Below are 22,628 nucleotides of genomic sequence, written 5' to 3' on the forward strand. Positions count from 1 at the left end.
GTTGATAGGGACACACGCACCCATAGTCCAACACTCACTAATTCCTCCACTCTTTATCTGTGCCTAAACCTAAACATAGATTCCATGAGCAAAGCTTCTTTTTTAGAACTGCACACCTATGGAATTGTCTCCCGTTTTCCTGCTTTCCAGCTGACTACAATATGGTTGTCTTCAAGTCTAATGTAAACAAGTTTTTATGAGCCGTTTCATATAAGTTAACAAATTTACCGAATTTCCATTAGTAACGATTTCTATATTGTCTAATTTCTACTGTACACTCTTTAACCCTTATCCTCAAGTGGCCTCTCGGCCTTGATAAGTGGTGATGCCTATATATATATATATATATATATATATATATATATATATTTATTTGTGAAGTATTGGAGTCTGTGTTGTCCTTTTGTTCCTGTTTTTCTTTATTTTTCTAATTGTGGACTTGAGTGCTCCCTCAACGACTGCCAATATAAGAAAATGATGATATGGCCAAAAGAAGATAAGACGATGGAGAAGAAAGCTACGACACACAACTTTGAGGTTGGCAGGCTGTCAGTGGGATAGCACATGGTGTCACAACCTCACTTGAAAGTCTATTCTAAGGTTCAGGGATGCCGATTGAGAAAGCAACCCTCCGCTGGTTTAATCGAAATCGGCAGTGAAATAGTTTCTTGTAGTGTTTGTATAAACTTCTTTCTGGTGCAGGAGTGCATAATAGGTTCCAAGGTGTATAATAATGACCATCGAGGAGATTGTAGTCTGAAGTGGAATCACTGTGCAACTGTTAATGCTCAATGGAGAAAAGGTTAAGTTTCTTTAACGAATCAAAGCAAATTCATTTACTTTAAGTCTAAAAATATTAATAAAAATAATTATTTAAACTAGCAGGACTTGTGGAAATTTCACAGTAGCATCTTTCATATGTAATATATTGCTGTTGGGCATTCTGTGGATGTTCAGTGTGAATGGAGACCTCACAATATTATTGTAGCCCTTTTGTTAAAACTGTAAAAGTATTTATCTAATCTGGTTAATGTAGTATCAGGATATATCTTGTTATTACGGTTTATCTCCAATATTCTTATAGGAGTGTAACATACTTCCATTGTATGGATGCATGATGCAAACGAAAACCTCATATTATCATTATACCATCTTTAAACAGAACAGATACTACCCTTGGATCCTAGCCAGAAGACCAAGAAGGTATATTTTAGTTTCATGTATGGCCCAAAAGGGACATCATTTATGAAAATTATTTTTTTTGCATTGTGTCTTTGGTGATTGGGGGATCCTATTTATTAAAAAGGAGGATAGGTGTTAACATACTACAAACATGAAATTAGTGTATCTATATACTAATAATATATCTATATACTAATAATATATCTATATACAAATAATATATCTATATACTAATAATATATCTATATACTAATAATTGAATATTTGTAGTATGTTATCACCTCCTTCCTCCTTTTTAATAAATAGGATATCCTGATGGAATAATTTATAATCTGGAAACCCTGACACATGTATGTACGTATCTATGTTAAAGGTATTACAGTATTAATATATAGATGTTTAAACTATTTTTTTGAATACATTCTTCCCTAAGATATTCTTTGTTTAATTTTATAAAATCTGTTTTTAAAAAATTAATCTGTTTCTTTACATTGTAATATATTTCAGTTATTTTATAAACCTGAGTGATAATTGACCCTAGTTACCCCACATGGAATTGAAGGAAAATTTCAATGTTGAACTTAGATTCCTTGGAAAATGTAACCCTTATAGAAACTTATTTGAATGTTTTGTTAACACATCGATATTTAAAACACACTAACATCGATTTTTATACATAAAAGAATATATTAGAGACAAAAATGTAACAAGACAAATGATCTGACTGGTGTTCAACTTTGATTAGGGAGAAGAAATCATAAATCAAACTATATCAAAACTTGATAATGGTACTTTTGTAACGTTGTTGCATATGCTGGGCAATACCAAATTACCTTGCTTATGGGATAAGGGTTAGGTGGGGTGTTTGACATGAGGTTTAAGAAAGCCCAGATTTGGGGGAAATAATAGAATATGTTTTTATAGTGATATTGTAGGAAAAAGGTAATTTCTCGACAAAGTAAAGTTGACATTTGGCACCATGGAGTCTGGCTTGACATCCATGAAGATATCAGCAGTAGATAATGTGTTTTATGTTAAGCAACAGACCATCTTGCAGGTGATAAGAATTAATTTGAAAGACAAAAACACCTCACGAGAGAGAGAGAGGGAGAGGAGAAAGGAGAATTAAAGAGACATGGATTAAGAAAGTGAAAAAAAAAAGAGATTCAGAAGAAAAGAGAAAGAGAATAAAAGAGAAAGGGTAATCTCCAAATGATAGAAGAGGAAATGCTAATCTCAAAGAGATGATGGTTGGATTAGGATTTCATAAAGGCTGGAATCTTCTCCAGAAAAGCTAAGTAGAAAAGTTCTTCCTCCTCTCACTGAGAAACCATCTGAAGGAATCGAAGTGAAAAGAATCTTACATATTAAAACCGTTAAGAACCCGAATAGTTTTACTTTCCTTTGTACAAAGTTTACTCTGAAATATCTTCTGAATAATTATTCTCGTTTATAAGGAATTGGTCTCTGAGTTATGACTATTGAATTACTTTGACTTGAAAACAGTTATTTACAGTGCAGACACCACAACCAGCCAAGACTGTATAGAAAGAAGCAATATACCAGCTATTTACTAGAGCACCCACGAGAAAATTCAACTCCGATGTCTGATGGGGAACGGACAGCTAACGATGTTAAAGGTATTGCCATACAGAGTCGTATGCGTTTTGTGCGCTCTGAGCTTCAGAGCAGTAGTTCCAGTAACAAGTAAGTGTCTGGTTACTTTTTGAAAAGTTCATCACTAGACAAATATAAGAGTGTAGCCACAGGAACTTAGGGTTAGCTTGTGTTTAGAGACTGGAGACAGCTTAGTTAGATTAATTGGTCTCATGAGGCAGGATTGCAACAATCACCCCCTCGTCGGAGTACTATTTCATCTTTGGTGCTGTCATACCTTAAAAAATTATGAAGAACTTACCATCAGCAACTGGGACTAGGACTGGGGAGCATCAGTATAATATCTGTGAAGAGTCTACATATAGAAATGAATGAAGCCCATCTAACAGTGAGAAGACAAAAATTAACATTCAAATATGTTACAAAATTACTACCATGCCAGTTAGGACAAAAGAACTAAAGATAAAAGGGAACTAACTCCTTTTCTGTTTCAAGCAAAACTACCAGTTCAAAGCAGTGTTGGATGCATTATCTTTGAATAATTACCTGTCACTGCACCATCTCATTCAAAGACAAAAACTGAAAATCAACTCCCAGAACAACATCTTATGGAAACTAACTCTAAGTGAGGAGCCGCACGCATGCATACACAAGCACACACAAGCACACACACACACACACACACACACACACACACAAGTATATTCTATCGGTGATCCTGTTTGAAAGAAACAAAGCAATGCTAATAAATTAGACCAGCATTAAGCAACATCTGCCGTTTGATCACTGATTGCCTGAACAATCTGCATCTCCTTGATGAAATTATTCCTGCAGATATGAGATGGGAAGTTCCTATCAAATTAGAGATATAAACCATGCTGATCCTTGACTACAATCAACCCTAACATTTGTATTGTCAAATTTCATCTGATTAACTCTTTGAGTTTATCCCATCTGATCTTAAGTGAACTGACTGAAATTTCTTTTTGTCTGCTCTGTCTCCTCAATATATCTACTTTTGACCAAAAATCCCAGATGTCCAGCCCCACTCCATCTCATTAACTATCGACTGATCACCGGAAACAATCACATCCATTCGCTCTCCTAGAAAAACTTCAAAAACTATCAAACAAGCTGTTAAACACCATCCTGTCTGGGTAACTTCATTGTTGCTTACCTATCTTACTTCCTGATCACAGAGTCATTTCCCAAGTCAATATTCTTGGTTATGTGTGGGGGTTCTTAGTTTGGGGGCTGGGGAGACTACTAGTGATGAATGCCCAAAAAATTTCTATGACATGTAGCAAAAGAGACAAAAACAAACTCTTACCAGCTTTATAACATCTTAGATGTTTCTTATATAGGACAACTGAAAAAAAGGGAATTGTGTTCCTTGGGGCAGATTTTTATACTTGGAACTAATTTATATTCATGAGCAACTAATTTAAATATGTAGAGACCGACAGGCTTTAAAAAAGACAGATTAAAAGCAAAGGGTGTGTTGAATTTTGGACATTATTGGTGTTGGAAATTTGTCAGTTTGTATTTTTTTTTAATGGAAATCGCTTCAGACAAGGCATGATGCCACTTAATGTAAGAAGCTAGCAAGAATGAAAAATGATTATCGAAAAGACAGGAAATGCCTATTGACCTTGGGACTTGAAAAGACCAAGGCTATAAATAGGAGAAAAATAGTCAGCAGGAAGAGAGTTTCACAAGCCTGCAGTTCTTGGAGAAAAGCTACTGGAATATGAAGCTGTATGAGGTATCAAAACAGTGAATTGATGAAGATCATTAGATCAACTTCAAACAAACTGGAACAAAAAAAATAATGTCACTTAAAACTAAATTTACTTTACCTTATCTGTTACACAACATATTCATAATAGAAAAATGTTGATTAACTCAGCTTTGCTATGAGAGAGAGAGAGAGAGAGAGAGAGAGAGAGAGAGAGAGAGAGAGGAATAGATAGATAGAAAACTCCAAGAAAAATTTGATGAGAAAGACCAAAAAGTTGTAGAGTCAATTTCTCCTAAAGAGCATGCCCATCCATGAGAATCTCAGGAAGAAAAGGGACATGCCGACGATTGAAAGACACAAGTTGAGTGTAAACAGAATTAAATGAAGTGTTATTTCCTGCTAAAGTTTCAACTGTCATTGTAACCTAATTATGGCAACAGGATATGTATATGCATCGTTTTATTTTCCTTTATAACATGCAATGTTCACTTCATGTTTTTATTAACTGTTTTACATATATGGACTTAATATATCCATGACATATAAGAGGAAGAAGCCTTATTTCTGGAGTGATGCATTAAAGAGTTCTAACAAAGGGAGATAACATAACTATTCCACAGTCCTATTATTTTTTTTTTGTCTTCAAACTTTCATAAAATAAATAAAATAACATATTTTACTCTGAAATGTTTTTTTATTTAAGAAAACAATTCTCTCTTAATAATTTCTTACCAGTTTTATATTGTTTTCAATATATGCATTAATATGGATTTCTAAAGTACTTATTGTTCAGAGTTAAAAGAAGTTTTGAAATGATCAAAATATTCGTTCAAATTTTGTGCTATTTTCCCATTATTCTGACAAATAATGGATAAAAGTACACAAATTTGGAATCAGTTTGAAAAATTTGTTTAGAAAAACAAATTGCTTTTTATGAGTGAATGGAGTGTATATAGGTGGTGGCGATGGTGGTTAGTAGATAATCTTACCTCCAAAATATGTTTCCCTTTAATCTCTTCTCGAAAGAACCAAACATATTGGGCTAAGACGGGGGCACAAGGCCACACATAGAAACCATAGTTTGGGTCTAAAACCTGAAAGAAGAATAAAGAAATAATAATACAGATTATACTATTTCTGTATGGATTCTTGACTGCCCATCAGCACCAATGTTTTTGTTCTGCTGTTTTATACAAGTGATTTCTATACACATCATTTGCTAACTTGCTAATATTTGACTGGGACCGAATTTCTACAAATAATTGTACAATATTGCTTTCCTAGTAATTAAATTAGTTACAGTCTGTAATCCATTGAAACGAGATTAAGGAAAAACATGCATGTTTAACTTTATACATTCATGATAAGAGGATGAAGCCTAGTTTATATTTCTGGAGTGATGTCATTGTCAGTAAAGACTTCTAATTGAGAGAAATAACATAATTATTACACAATCTTATTTTCTTTTCGTCTTCAGACTTTCACTTAATAGATAAAATAACACATTTTACTCTGAAATATTGTTTATAAAAAGAAAACATATACGAGAGGTGTTCAATAAGTAATGTCCCTGACCCATTTCCAGGTGTCTAATCTAGATGAAATTTTGCATATGCAATGATTTACATATAGAGGAAATAGCGGCTATAAGAAGTATGAGGGTAGGAAGAAGTTTTTCACAACTGGGATAAAGCATAGACAGTTAGTGTTGTGAATTATGGTTTAAGTTAAGAGGAGTTGGTATGAATTGTGGCGTTGATGATGAGAAATTCTATCAATTTTTTTTTCCAATTACATTTATAAAAAAGTAGGCAGGATTCAAAGTTGATAAGCATTCTTTTTATTCTCAATTGTTATAATGGGTAAAATTTAATCCTCTTTTATATTTTAAACCAAAGATAATTACATTTTGCAAACAACAACAATAACATTAGGTTGGTGCAAAAACAATATCGTTTTCTCACATGCTATTTTATATATGATTTCTGAATTAATTCATTGATATATATATATATATATATATATAGTCATTTTATATATCATTTTAAAGTGCATTTTTCGCTCTATCGAATCGTGTTATTCATTACCTTTCTCAATCTTTTCATTCATTTTTTGCAGGCTTTTTGGCAGCATGAACAAAATTCAAATCCGCACGATTTTCTTGTTCCAGTTCAAACTAGGCCGAAAAGCTGCCGAGACGGCTTGTGATATCAATGATGTGTTCGGCCCAGGAACCACTAACGAATGTATGGTACAATGGTGGTTCAAGAAATTTTGCAATTGGGACGAAAGCCTTAAAGATGAAGACGATTGCGGCTGGCCTTTGAAAGCCTTAATTGAAGCCGATCCTCGCAAAACCACATGAAAGTTGTTGTTGAACTCGAGGTCGACCACTCAACAGTCATTTGTCATCTAAAGCAAATAGAGAAGTCAAAAAAGTTGGATAAACGGATGCCGCATGAATTGAACAATAATCAAAAAATCATCATTTTGAGGTGTCTTCTGCACTTTTTCTGTGCAACACAAATGACCCATGTCTTGAGTGGATTGTGACGTGTGATGAGAAATGGATCCTTTACGACAACCGGCGACATTTGGCACAATGGTTGGATGCTGGAGAAGCTCCACAACACTTCTTGAAGCCGAAATTGCACCAAAAAAAGGTTATGGTGACTGTTTGACGGTCTGCGGCCGGTCTCATCCACCACAGCTTCTTGAATCTGGGCCAAACGATTACGGCAGAGAAGTACTGCTGACAAATTGACAAAATGCAGCAGAGGCTCCAACTTATGTGCCCAAGATTGGTCAATATGAAGGGCTCAATTCTCCTCCATGACAACACTCACCCACATGTTGTTCAACTGACCCTGCAGAAACTGAACGAATTGGGCTACGAGACTTTGCCTTATCTGCCATATTCACTGGACGTCTCGCCCACCGATTATCACTTTTTCAAGCATCTCGACAACATCCTGCGTGAAAAATACTTCAAAAGCCGAGATGATGCCAAATCAGACTCCAATGACTTCATCGCTTCCAGAACTCCGAATTTCTATGCTAATGGGATAAATAAACTTGCTCTTGTTGGCAAAAATATGTTTATTCTAATGGTTCTTACTTCGATTAATACGTTTATTATGAAAGGAGCTATGATCTTTTGAAATTGAATGTCAAAAAACGACATTCTTTTTGCCCCAACCTAGTAATAATAATAATAGCAGCTGTTATGTGGCTACCTACCACCTAGAAATAAATATGAAAACATTTTCTCTTTTAAAAGCTATTTCATCAAAGTTATCTCCCTTGCGCACAGATGTTTGCGAGAATAGTTATGTCCATTGGATCATTCCACATCACTGACATTTTGAATATGGACATGCCACACACACTTCTTCAATATTATTACATTTAAACTATTAAGTAATTCTTTTTCAGTTGTAAAAATATTCATAAATATTATTGTTAATATATAATTTGTATAATATATATTAATATACATAAAGAAAAGTTTTCGTTTAATTCATTTTATATATATACATAAATTTAATTTCTGACATGAGCACATTATCTACATTCATATAAGTGTTTAATATTGAAACAATTAACCTTAAAACTGAAATAATTTAACTTAAAAATTCAATTAAAAACGAAACAGAAACTAGAAATGAAAACACAAATTGTAAAAATAACCATTGTCAATCAGTAATGACTGAAACTGGTACGTTTGCAAATGACAGGCATAACAATTACTTGTAAAAATCATCAACACAGATAATTATGCTAATAAAAATCAGTTAAGAAAAAAAAAATTAAAAAGAAAAAATAACTTTATTATATAGAAAAATGCGAGCATGAAAATTAATATGGTTAAGATTAAACTTAGAAAAGTAAAAGGACTAGTTGCTAAAACTGGAAAAGGAAAAGATGATATTCTAGTAAAAAATATAATAAATGTATAACTTAAAATATTGCAGCATTAAGAATTTTTTTTTAAATTCAATTTAACATTATATATAAATTCTCATCATGCACATTGTCAACAATCCATAAAAGAATTATTGCAAACTTCTTAAATTGACTAAATACCAAAAATCAAATAAAAGACGTAATTAAGTAAACAAACAGAAAAAAGGGGCAAAAAAAGAGAGAGAAACAGAATTAACGGGTGACATCGTAAGCGAAAGATTATCAGCCCTAGCACAGCAAAGAGCATCGCTTTTGTTAACGCTCTCTATATAACCCAAATAAGATGGCATGCAAGTGACGTCCCACTATGATTTATGAAGGAGTTGACAACAAAAAAGTTGCTATGGTAACCAACAGCCAATCAGAAGAAACCGTCTCTCGCATTCCTTACTTATTCTGAAGACTTTTGAACACCAGTAATTTTATTATAACTTTTGTTTTAATGAACAAAAATTTTAAATTTTGATTTCAAAATATAGCTGAGAAAGTGACCTATAAACTGTAAAATTTGTTTGAAATTTGGTCGCAAAATGAGTGAGCGGTGAAACTTTAAAGCAGTTCTAAATGATTAAATCTAACACTTAAGCATATACTCAAACACAGTAGTGTTTGAATGATAAAGAAGGATAATTTCTTATATAAAATCATGAGTGATTAATATTGAAATAATTTACTAACAACAGGATCCTATTGACTGTATAAAATAAAATGTATGTTTACTTATACAAATATTATTGGCTACATATGTGCATACATATATGCACATATGTAACCAATAATGTTTGTATAAATGAATTTACGGTAATCATGCTTTATTCATTCATTGAGCACTTTTTGATAAACACAGGAGTTTCAGTGGATTTATAGCTAGGAAACTATAATCATTATAAAATAAAAAGTCTTTAAATTTCATTTAGTTAAACAATTTTGTTACTAATTGATGAAATAGATAATAGTTACCATCCCTCCTTCCCATGTTAAGATAGCATTTATAGATAATAACATTATTATTTAAAAACCTATTCATAATATAAAGAGAGCATGGGGAGAGGCATTGTTAACTATTCTGTACCTTCATCGTCCAATCTTTTCAATTAATTTATATAGTGAACTCACTGAACACTTTTGTAAAATTTAGACACTATCAAACATTTTTATGATCCTATCAAAACATTCAAATTTTTACCTTATCTCCACCCTAAAAAATCAAGATAAAAGTAATAAAAAAAACAGATATCAGGTTGATATATTCATCTCAAACTCTGCCCCCTCCCCCAATGAAAACAATAATCATGACGTTTCTGAATTTTTAAGATGAGGATCGGTTATTCGTATTATTTGGATTCTATCGGACTACTGTTTTCATCTTGAGTGTGATTTTCACAATGTTTTGGTCGATGTAACCTCCGACCTTCTTCAGATGTATCTTGTCACACTCAAGAATGTTTCTGTCGAACTCAAGGACCTGTGGTGCAGTGGTTAGAGTACTTGGAAAAATCAATTGTAAAAAGTGACCTTCTCCTGAAGGTTGAAGGTTCAATCCTCAGTGTGGGTGACTAAAAAAATACAATTGCGAATTACTAAGAACCTCTATCCAGTCATGACTGCCAGAACAAAAGCATACTACTCCCCTGAAGTAAATAAGGGTGCCACTTGAAATACTGTCCAAATTCCCAATCGCTTAGAACTTCTTATATACTGTATAGATCATAATATGTACGAATAACGAACATATGTCGCGGCTAGATTTATTTACGTTGACCTTTACAAAATTATTGCTATTTTGGCTTCTCACGTGTTGGTTGATCTTTTTCATATAAAAGCGATACTGATGTGAAACTAAGGTGCAGTTCTCGGCCTATGGGGTGGGAGCATCTAGAAAGCAATGGATGTTTGATCAATGTCAGTGAAAACTGTCATATCAGATAATTGCTTTCATTTGAACACTCCCCTATTAAAGAGGAGATGGTTTTCCCCAACATGTTGGGGAAATAAAACCAGACAAAGTTGGGTAAAAAACAAACCGAAAAGAACTACCCCGCAGTTAAAATTAAGTGCGGAATTTAATTTCCTTTAACCTAATTAAATTCGCCGCGCACTTGCCACTTGTGCGTTTATAGACATTAAATTAAAATTGTTTTCAGCTACTTTCCCTTCGTGGGCGAGTGGTAAGTTATAAAGTTTTTTTCATTCACACCACCTTCGCCTCAACGTTCCGGATTCGATCCTACCTACCTATCGCAACTTTAAAAAAAAATTTTTCCGATTTTTTAAACAAGTTTTTTTATTTTACTTTTTCTTCTTTTTACATCATGTTCACTGTTTTCTTTTGCTTTTCTGATTTTTTAAAAAAAGTTTAACAGATGGTTTGGATCCCCCTCCCCCAACACACACACCTACAAACATCCGGGCATCTACACTAGTCTATATATATAAAAGACAAATGCGCGTGCATTTTTTGTATGTCTCGAAAAGGCTTTTTTCGCCGCTGGTCCCGGTGGGGTTACTATCACTTAGAACTGTTTATATTGCTTACACCACTGCATTTATATTTGCCCTCTATCGGCCTCACAACAACGGAGTTACTATCTTTAAGAGCATATCTGAGAAAATAGACCACATCCTGTCTGCTCACCCCTTGGCTAACATCCACATTTGTGGTGACTTCAACGTCCATAACGTGGAATGGCTGACCCACTCAAATAAGACGGACGATGAGGGGAGGTTCTGTCATGATTGTGCCATTGCTTATGACCTCACTCAGATTGTTCGCGAGCCCACCTGTGTGCCCGATACTACAGGTCAATATGCAAGCCTCCTAGACCTTTTTCTCTCAACTTCCCCTGAGCTATATTCATGTTCCGTTCTTTCTCCTCTAGGATCCTCCGACCACTCCGTCGTATCAGTTAAGATAAAAATGAAATGTAATAAGTCCCCAGACGTACCCCTCCACCGTACTGTATACCGATACTCCATGGCTGACTGGGATAGCTTCCATACATTTATATCTGATCTACCTCTGCATTCCATGTTTAAAAATGATGTGTCCTCTATAGTATCAGACCTGACCGAATGTAGGCATAGGCCGATTCATACCATCTAAAAAATTCCAACAAAAGCCAGCCATGGTTCTCCCCAGAATGTGCTGCTGCCATCGCGCACAGAAATCACTTTTTCCATAGCTACCAACGTAATAGATGCATTGAGACTAAAGCTGCTTTCAGGAACGCCAGCAACTCTGTAAAAGAGTAATAAAAAATGCAAGAGAGCTATATGCTCAGTCTGTTAAATCCAAAGTAGCTGATCAGCGGCTTGGTTCCCACCATTTTTGGCAAATAACAAATAGGATCCTGAACAGAAGTGTGCATTCTATCCCAACCATTATCAATGGACCAGAGGTCATCTCGTCAGCTTCAGACAAGGCTAAACTATTTGCCAAGAACTTTGCAGCTAATTCTACCCTATGCGACGAAGGCCATCAACTCCCCATATTTCCTCCTATAACACAGAACACGCTAGGTAACATACAAATATCTGTGCTTGAGGTCGCCAAGCTAATCAAGAACCTTGATTCCAGTAAAGCTACTAGCCCTGACGGCATCCCAATTATAGTGTTAAAAAAGCTTCAACCAGAACTTGATCCCATACTTACGAAACTGTTTAAACGTTGCCTTAAGGAGAAGTGCTTCCAACAGCTTGGAGAACCTCATCAGTATGCCCTGTATTTAAGAACTCAGGTGATAAGTCTCAGTACAGATCAATAAGCATCCTGTGTGTCATGAGTAAGTTGCTGGAATCCATATTAAATAGAGAAATAGTCAATCACCTCAGCAGAAATAAGCTTCTTAGTGACACGCAATATGGTTTCCGTTCTGCAAGATCTACAGCAGATGTGCTAACGGTTATATCTCATAGGATTAGTGAATCTCTTGACAAAGGCTTCCTTTCTAGGGCAATTGCTTGACATATCAAAGGCCTTCGACAAGGTATGGCATAAAGGCCTACTTCACAAGATCTCCAGCTACGCTATAACTGGAAATATTCTCTCTATCATTAAATCATTTCTTTCTGATAGGCTCATAAGAGTAGTGGTTGATGGACAAAAATCAGAGGCCTGCAGTATTAATGCTGAAGTCCCCCAGGGGTCCATCCTTGGTCCAACTCTCTTCCTGATCTACATCAATGATCTCCCTAAACACATACTTAAATCATTCATTGACATCTATGCTGATGACACGATCATCTACAGCAACACATCAAAGGCTGTAAATGACAAAGTTCTCTCTGATTCTCTCTCCTCTGATCTCAAACGAGTGGTTCAGTGGGGGAAGACATGGCTGGTTACCTTTAATGCATCTAAAACCAAACTCCTATCAACGCTCTGATCCCCATCTGGCATCAATTGAAATGGATAGCTCTCATCTAGGAGAAGCCCCATGTTTTGACAAGCTTCTGGGCTTGACCTTCACTCCTGATCTGAAATGGAATACGTACATCAAGTCTGTTGCCAAGGTCGCTGGAAAGATGGTGGGATCCTTCTACCGCTCCAGAAGATATCTCACTACTGATGCAATTCTCTATCTATATATAAAAAAAACTCAAGTACGTCCAAAGATGGAATACTGCTGCCATATCTGGGCGAGAGCTGCTAAAAACAGTCTATCCTGCCTTGACAGAGTACAAAATAGACTTCGTGGCTTAGTGGGGGATGTCCTTTTCTTTTCCCTGCAACCTCTCTCCCACAGAAGAGACGTTGCAAGCCTATCTTTGTTTTATCGTTATTTCCATGGCAGGTGCTCGACTGAACTCCAATCTCTGGTCCCCCCTCGCCAATCTTTTACAAAAAACACCCGTCTAGCTGAATCCACTGTCAAAAACTTTCCCCACTCTTTATCTATGCCTAAATCAACACGTAGATTCCATGAACAAAGCTTCTTTCTTAGAACTGCACGCCTGTGGAACTCTGTTCCGTCTGCCTGCTCCCCTCCTGACTACAACTTGGATGTCTTCAAGTCCAACGTAAACAAATTCCTGATGAACTGCCCCCTTAAGTAGACACTCTAAATATCCACACTAACGTACTGTACTTACAATAACCCTTATCCCTGAGTGGCTTCCGGGCTTTGATAAATGGTGACCACCTTGTAAAAAAAAAAAAAAAAAAATACCCCCTAGAAAATAATACCTAGGATTTGAGGATGCCGGTCACCTCTAGATTTATTTACGTCGACTTTTATGAGATTCGCGCTATTTTGCTCTGTCCCCTGTTTGTCCTGCTTTTTAGTATAAATACAGTTAAACTAAATTCAAACGGGTTGTGTTCTTGATTTTTGCCAAAACGTCCAGAAAGCAATCAGCTTTTGATCAATGTGGAGTTTCTCCTTGTATCAGACAATTGCTATTCGATTTGGACAATGGGGAGCTGCTTTCCCCCCTTCCCACCATCATCTGGGGAAAGCGAAAACTAAAAATACTGCCACGTCATCGTAACGATCCCGCGATGACCTCATTTAGCGTCTTCCTGTCAATCAAACTTCTTTCACTCGCTTCATAAGCTTTAACTTAACATGCTAATCAATTACTCTAACTCGTGGTCAAGACGGTTAAGTAGTTGGCTTTTGTTTCCACGTCAAGACTTCCGGGTTCAATCCCGCCTCCCGACCAAAACTATCTTTTTTTCTTGTGCACCTTTAAACACCCGGGCAACAGTTTACCCGCCCCCTATACACACAGTGTTGTTATCTTAAGATTGCAGGTTCGATCCGACAGGTTTATTTATGCCATTTTTTTTCCGTTTTGGCTTTGGTTTTTCCGTCTTTTTTATAATATTTAAGCAGGGTTATTACTTGCCCCCCCCCATACACACACCTATAAACACCCGGGCAACGCCAGGTACCCCCTGCTAGTATATATGTATATATAAAAGGCGCATGCGTTTTTGTATGTCCAAGAAAGGCTTTTTTCGTCAGGGTTCTCAAGGAACGGGATTGCTATTTTTGACAACTTTTTATATACTTCCTAGATTATAATATCTATGATTTGCAAACGGAGGTTGCCTCTACATTTATTTTGAGCGACTTTTTAAAAACAACCTGGTTTCCAGTGTTTGTTTGTCTTTCTTGTATAAATAAAGGGAAATTGAATCGAAATAAAAGTGATTCGCTGGCCTTTGTGGCCAGCACGTCTTGAAAGCTTTGATCACTGTGGGGAATACCCTTCATATCAGACAATTGCTATTCATTAAGACACTGCCAGAGCTCCCCCTCTCGGGGGATAACTGGTTTTCCCCAACATCGTGGGAAAACAAATACGGTGGAAAGCTGAAAGCTTAACTAGCTTACAGCCAAACTTCAGTGCGTGATTTCATTTCTTTGTCTGCATGAACTCATACACTTAAACGCTAAATTTGAATGCTTTTCACTTCCTGTCATGCCATGGCCTAGCGGTAAAATGTTACATTTTCTTTCACTTTCTTTTCCGTCTTCATGTCAAGGCTTTGGGCTTGAGCCTACCTGCCTACTACAACTGTTTTTTTTCTCAACACACACCTCCAAACACAGGGCAACGCTGGGTACCCCCACTAATATATATATATAAAAGCAAAAATGTGTGTACGTATGTATGTTTGTATGTGTGTTTGTGTGTCCGCTAAAAACTTTCGACAGACAGAACAAATTTTGGTATCGTATTGAAGCTCCATCCTTTGCCCGAAAAATATCGAAAAACTGGCTAAAAACATTAATTTTTTCACCCTGCAATCAACAATTTTCTACGGGGGAGGGGGGGGGGTCAACAAAAACCGTTCTCTCATGATGTGATCGGTTCTACGCATGCATCAGATCACGTCATGACCTGATTTAGTTTAAATGGTTGAAGGACTGACTAAATTTCATGTACGTTGTATTAGCTCAGTTGGTTAGAGCATTGGTTCATTATCTAAACGTTTTGGTTTTGAATCGTGGTGTGAGATGTCTTCTTTTTTTTTTCGATTTTTTAAATTTAAATATTGAACTAGTGTTATTTAAGCCATTTTTCACGTAACGTTCGTTTTTCTGGGGGGGTTTTTACTTCGCTTATTCTTAGGTTTTCATTAACACCCCCGACCGACGACACACACCCAAAAACACCCGGGTACCCAACGATTTTTTAAATTTTAATATCGAAACAGCTTATTTAAGCCATTTCTCACGTGCTTTTTTTTTGGTTTTAACGTTCGTTCTTCTGTTTTCTTTTTTGATTTTTCGATTTTTACATTTAACATCGTTCGTTTGCCTTACGTTAGTTTTTTTTTTGATGTTTTGATTAACCCTCCCCCCCAACACCCGGGTACCTCCCCGCTTTCTGTTTTCTTTTTTTACTTCGATTATTCTTAGGTTTTCATTAACAACCACACACATTTACAAACACTCGGGCAACGCTGGGTACCCCCCCCCCCGGTAAGCAGGGTTTTTTAACGTTTGTTTTTGTTTGTTTTTTTTACTTCGCTTATTCATAGGTTTTCATTTACACCCTTCACCCGACTACACACACATTGAAAAACACCCGGGCAACGCCGGGTACCCTTTGCTTAGAGTTCTTTTTTCTGTTTTCTTTTTGTTTTTTTGATTTTTACATTTACCATCGTTCGTTTGCCTTACGTTAGTTTTTTTTCGATGTTTTGATTACCCACCACCTAGGTACCCCCAGCTTTATTTTTCAGATAAGTTTTAACGTTCGTTTTTCTGTTTTCTTTTTTTACTTCGCTTATTCTTAGGTTTTCATTAACAACCACACACTCCTCCAAACACTCGGGCAACGCCGGGTAACCCCCCCCCCCCCGCTAGTCTATAAATATAAAAGCGAAAATGCATGTATGTATGTATGTGTGTTCGCTTTTTCTGTGTGTCTACAAAAGGCTTCTTTCAGAGAATCGGTCGCTTGCTTCACAACTTTTTAAAACTTTTTATATCACATATAAATCGTAATATCTCACAGTTAACAACGAAGCTCGCCTGTCTATTTAATTTGCTCGATTTTGGGAAGATAAATATTCACTATTTGTCACTCGCCACATGTGGGTTAGTCTTTTTCCTATAACATCTTGGGGGAGGGAAGAAAACGTTCCGCAGTAAATGAAATCCCGCAGTCAAACTTGACCTCATTAACTCATTAAAATGACCACCTGCTAAATCCAAGTAATTAAATAAATTCAAACGTATTTCCATAAGCATGTCGCGGTGGGGCAATGGTTAACGTCGCACGTTTTTTTTTTCACAACTTTGCCTCAACGGTTCGGGTTCGATCCTCATACTTACTTTTTTTTATCCCCCCCCCACCTCCAAACACCCGGGCAACGCCGGGTACCCCTCGCTAGTCTTATATATAAAAGGCAAAATGGGCATACACGTTTGTGTATGTCCACGAAAGGCTTTTTGCGTCAGGGTTCTCATGTCGGTTAGATTCTGGGAGAAGTTTTCTTGTATTTCCAAGATCGTAATATCTCAGATTCGCAAACGGACTTCTTCCCTATCTTTTTTTTTGATCGAGTTGTAAGAAATTCCCACCGTGCCGTCGTCTCTGCTGTTTGTTTATCTTTTTCATATAAATAAAGCAAAACTAATCGAGCAATGGCGTCAACTTCCGGCCTTCTCCCAGGTAGTATCTGTTCTTTAATTGGTCCTTGGTCAATGTAGGGGAAACCCTTCATACTGAGACAATTGCTATTTATTTGGAATTGCCAGAGTGCCCCCTTTTGTTGGAGGGAGCTGGTTTTACCCCCACATTAAAAACTACCTTCATAGGAGGTTTAAAAGCAACACCATTTCTACAAGTCATCTTTTTGATTTACTACGCTAAATTTGAACACTTTACACTTCCGGTTGTGTCATGGTGTAGTGGTAAGATGTCATATTTTCTTTGACTTTCATTTCCGCCTTCGCTTTGCAGGTTCGATACTTTTTTTTTCACACCTCCAAACACCCAGGCAATGCCGGGCACCCAGGCTAGTCTTCTATAATATAAATCTTACCTGTCTGTTTAAATGTATGTATGTCTTCCTAAAACTTTCGACCGAGGCGAGGATTTTCACCAGACCGGTATTGTTTTGAAGCTCAACCCTTTGGATGACAAACATTGAAAAAATTGGTTAAAAACATTAATTCCTTCACCCTCAACTGGGCACTTTTCTAAAAGGAGTGGATTGCTTTTTTCGCTGATATTTTCAATTGACTAGCCTTAATTTAAACCTTTGCCACTTTCAGTTTGGCGATGGACACAACAGCAAAGATGTCGTTTTTTTTTTTTTGTTTTTTAGGTTCTTTTCCTCCTTTGGGGTACAGGTTCGAGCCTGCCTGCCTACTACCACTTTTTTTTTTTTTTTTTTTACTCAACACACACCTCTGGGCAACACCGGGCACTCAGGCTAGTTTTCTATATATATAAAAAGGAAAATGTATGTTTGTGTGTGTGTGTGTGTGTGTGTGTGTTTGTATGTTTCGCAAAAACTTTCCACACAGGTCATGGATTTTCATCAGATAGGTATCATTTTGAAGCTTGGACCTTCGAACGACAAATATAAAAAGTTTGCTACAAACATTCATTCCTTCACCTTCAACTGGACCCTTTTTTTTCGGAGATAGGGAGGAGGTGTAGCAAAAACATTGTTCCTTCATTTTCCTTTTCTACTACTACTACGACGATAATGTCATGTTTGACCTAGAAAACGTTGACGTTAATTTAACCACCTGCTGTTTTTTTTAAACATTTAATTTCGTCACTTCTCAGTTCTCTGTCTCTTTATTGTCGGGGTAACGTGTCAGACATTTTTTTTCACCTTAGATCAAGGCTTCGTGTCTGTACCTACTTCCCTTCCAAAACTCTTTTTTTTCTTTTATATCTCCAAACACTCAGGCAACGTTTTTTTTAATTTTTTTATTTTATAATATTTAAACAGGGTTATTAGTTTGCTTATTCTTTAGTTTACACCCCCTACACACACACCTCCAAACATGTGGTCATCAGTGTTATTATCTTAAGGTTGCAGGTTCGATCCAAGGTATCAGATAAATTTTTTTTCGATATTGAAACGGTTATTTATGTATTTTTTTCTGCTTTTCGCTGTTTTTTGTTTTTCCTAACACGTTCATTTTTTTTTTACGTTTGTTCGCTGTTTTTTTTTTTCATTTTGAGTTTTCCAATTTTTTTTAAGAAGTTTAACATCGTTATTTTTATAATATTTACACAAGGTTATTACTTCGCTTATTCTTTAGTTTACCCCCCCACACACACACACCTCCAAACACCTGGGCAACACCGGGCACCCCTGCTAGTCTTCTATATATATAAAAGCGAAAATGTGTGTTTGTATGTATGTGTGTGTGTTTGTATGTCTCGCAAAAACTTTCCACACGGGTTACGGATTTTTGCCAGATCAGTATCATTTTAAACTTCCAACCTTCGCCCGACAAATATGGAAAAATTGGCCAAAAACGTTAATTCCTCCACCCTGAAATCAGTAGTTTTCTACAGGGAGAGGGTCAGCAAAAACCGTCCTCTCATGATGAGTTCGCTTCTAAGCATGCGTCATACGACGTCGTAACCCGATTTACTTTAAATATTTGAAAAAGCGATACAATTTTGGCAATGTCGTCTTAGCTCAGTTGCTTAGAGCGTGGCCTCATTATCTAACCGTTTTGGGTTCGAATCGTGGTGTGAGATGTCTTTTTTTTTTTCGATTTTTTAAATTTTAATATTGAAGCAGGGTTATTTAAGCTATTTTTCAAGTGTTTTTCAGATTTTTTTTAACATTCGTTTTTCTGTTTTTTTTACTTCGCTTATTCTTAGGCTTTCATTAACACTCCCCCACCTCCGCCTGACCACACACACACCCAAAAACACCCGGGCAACGCCGGGTACCCCCCCCCCGCTAGTCTTCTATATATATAAAAGCGAAAATGTGTGTTTATATGTATGTATGTGTGTTTATGTGTCCGCTAAAAACTTTCGACAGACAGAACAAAAATTGACAACCTTGATATCATATTGAAGCTCCATCCTTCGGCCCGAAAAATATCGAAAAATTGGCCAAAAACGTTAATTTTTTCACCCTGAAATGAACAATTTTCTACAGGGGGGGGGGTCAACAAAAACCGTTCTCTCGTGACGAGATCGGTTCTATGCATGCGTCAGATCACGTCATGACCTGATTTAGTTTAAATAGTTGAAGAACTAACTGAATTTCATGTATGTTGTGTTAGCTCAGTTGGTTAGAGCGTTGGTTCATTATCTAAATGTTTTGGGTTCGAATCGTGGTGTGAGATTTTTTTTTTTTTTTTTTTCGATTTTTTAAATTTTAATATTGAACTAGTGTTATTTAAGCCATTTTTCACGTAACGTTCGTTTTTCTGGGTTTTTTTTTATTTCGCTTATTCTTAGGTTTTCATTAACACCCCCACCCCCGACCGACCACACACCCGGGTACCCACCGATTTTTTAAATTTTAATATCGAAACAGCTTATTTAAGCCATTTTTCACGTTTTTTTTTTTTGATTTTTAGTTTTAACGTTCGTTTTTCTGTTTTCTTTTTTGTTTTTGTTTTTTTTTATTTTTATATTTAACATCGTTCGTTTGCCTTATGTTGGTTTTTTGTGTTTTATTTCAATGTTTTGATTACCCCCCCCCCCCCGGATAACCCCCCGCTTAAGTTTTAACATTCGTTTTTATGTTTTCTTTTTTTTACTTCGCTTATTCTTAGGTTTTCATTAACAACTACACACACTTTCAAACACTCGGGCAACGCTGGGTACCTCCCTGCTAGTCTATAAATATAAAAGCGAAAATGTATGTATGTATGTATGTATGTGTGTTCGCTTTTTCTGTATGTCTACAAAAGGCTTTTTTTAGAGAAGCGGTCGGTCGGTTCACAACTTTTTAAAACTTTTTATATCACATATAAATCGTAATATCTCACAGTTAACAACGAAGCTCGCCTGTCTATTTAATTTGCTCGATTTTGGGAAGATAAATATTCAACATTTGTCGCTCGCTGCATGTGGGTTAGTTTTTTTCCTATAACATCTTGGGAAAATAAAAATCCCGCAGTCAAACTTGACCTCATTAACTCATTAAAATGGGCACCTGCCAAATCCAAGTAATTAAATAAATTCAAACGTGTTTCCGTTAGCATATCACGGTGGGGCAATGGTTAACGTCGCACATTTTTTTTTTTTTCACACTTTAATTTACAACTTCACCTCAAGGGTTCGGGTTTGATCCTCATACTTACTTTTTTTTTTAACCCCCCCGCCCTGGAGTTTCCACACACACCTTCAAACACCCGGACAACGCCGGGTACCCCTCGCTAGTCTATTATATAAAAGGCAAAATGTGTGCGTGTTTGTGTGTATGTGTGTGTGTGTGTTTGTATGTCTCGCAAAAACTTTCGACAGAGACAACAGATTTTCATGAGATCAGTATCGTTTTAAAGCTCGACCCTTTGGACGACAAATATCGAAAAATTGGCCAAAAATGTTAATTCCTTCACTCTATACTACCACTTTTTTTAACACCTCTGTCTACTGTGTTGTTTTGATTCCCTCCTCGCTACTACCACTTTTTTTTCAGGGTTCCTTACTATATCACCTACACACACGGGCACTCCTGCTACTGTTGTTTTGACCCCCCCCCCCCCGGGGGCCCTTACTACACCACCTAAATACCCGGCCAACGTCGGCCGCTCCCACTAGTCTATGATAATCATCAAAAAAAAAATAGTTTTTAAAAAATTGTAAAACACCCATTTTTAGCGGTTGGGCATGGGCACTCTCGTACAGGTCTGCCGGATTTTTTCCCGTTAGAGGAGGGGGGCAGTCTCAGAAAAGTACATTTTATTTCCGCTAGGTGGCAGTGTCGGTCGTAGAGGAGTAGATTTGTTTATGGCGCGCGCGTACGCGCGTAAAAAACACGACCGCCAAAGAATACAGAGCTTAATACAGTTTTTTTAATATCTTGATAACTACTTGTCTCTGCAAAATTTCAATGCGATTTTCGTATTCAGCAAAGTTGAAAACCTATAAAAGTCGTCATTTTAAAGAAAATTGTGGAGGTGGAGGAGTGGAGGACATAATGTTAAAATTTACAATATATATATATATATATATATATATATATATATATATATATATAAAATCTTAATGATAGTAAACAGTTCGCTTTTTTTAAAACGTGTTCCCGGTTCAATGTTCCACGAAAAGTAAATGATCAGCAAAAACACGTGCACGTGCCAATGTAGACGAAACAAAAAAGTATTTCAGATCGAAAATTAAATGAAAAACGATAGATTAAGATATTTGCTACTTTTCGCTATTGATAAAAAACAAACAAACTGTTACCTCAGGAATAACCACAATCAGTTCATTTTGCGTTTTCTTGTCGTAAAATCGAAATTTTTTCGTGTAAAATTTCTCAGCTTGCATTACGTTTCATTGAAAACCAAAACTGTCGCTTGTATCATGGAAAAATAATAACAATCAACATGCATTCCGTGTTGAACATATTGAATATTTTATGTTAAATCGATTTTTAGTTGAAATGTCTGACGGATAGTTTTCTATTTCATTTAATAAACACACACACTTACGGTCCGTAAGTCTTGCGCATCGTTTAAAAATATTGCGCAATTCTGTTAAAAAATAAAATCGGTGCTTATATAGATCAACCCCCATGGCTGCCCAATATGGGAGCGATAATAGTGAGTGGAGTGACAACAACCGAAAGACGAATACACAAAATTAAATTCAGGTTCCTGAATATAAAAAACGAAAAAATGTTGGTGCTTGTGCAGATTAGCGATGTTTTAAATAAAAGCATTTCAGGTGAAAACATTATTACGTACTTATGTGTCATGCTAAAAATAGTACAAATTCTAAAAATTGCAAAAAAAAAAAAAAAAAAAAAAAAATATCTAGTAGAAGATGTGCTATATGTATTTTTAACAACAACAAAAAAGTACTAGTGTACTTATTGATCCGTGTTGAAATAATAACGTTATTATTTAAAAAGCCATTCTTAACATGGTGATGGGAGGGTGTTTTGTACCTATTCTGTACTTTAACCTTACAATTGAATAAAAAAACACATCATAAA

General features: G+C 36.1%; 1 protein-coding gene across 2 annotated transcripts in view; it reads right to left on the reverse strand.

Annotated features, from left to right (window-relative positions):
- LOC145291911 (histone-arginine methyltransferase METTL23-like) overlaps positions 1-22,628 on the reverse strand; it is a 34,252-nt gene that overhangs the window by 11,168 nt on the left and 456 nt on the right. The window contains exons 1-2 of one of the 2 annotated variants that reach the window (XM_080137747.1): positions 21,875-22,365; positions 5,530-5,634 (exon numbers count right to left, since the gene is read on the reverse strand). In XM_080137747.1, coding sequence (XP_079993873.1) covers positions 5,530-5,634; positions 21,875-21,958 — 189 coding nt within the window. In that variant the 5' untranslated portion in view covers positions 21,959-22,365. Of the gene's footprint in view, positions 1-5,529; positions 5,635-21,874; positions 22,366-22,628 lie in introns of those variants that run through there. The other variant, XM_080137748.1, reaches the window with a different exon arrangement.

Source organism: Euprymna scolopes, chromosome 13 (assembly GCF_053919585.1).
Source record: "Euprymna scolopes isolate OS-2025 chromosome 13, ASM5391958v1, whole genome shotgun sequence".
Lineage (NCBI taxonomy): Eukaryota > Metazoa > Mollusca > Cephalopoda > Sepiida > Sepiolidae > Euprymna > Euprymna scolopes.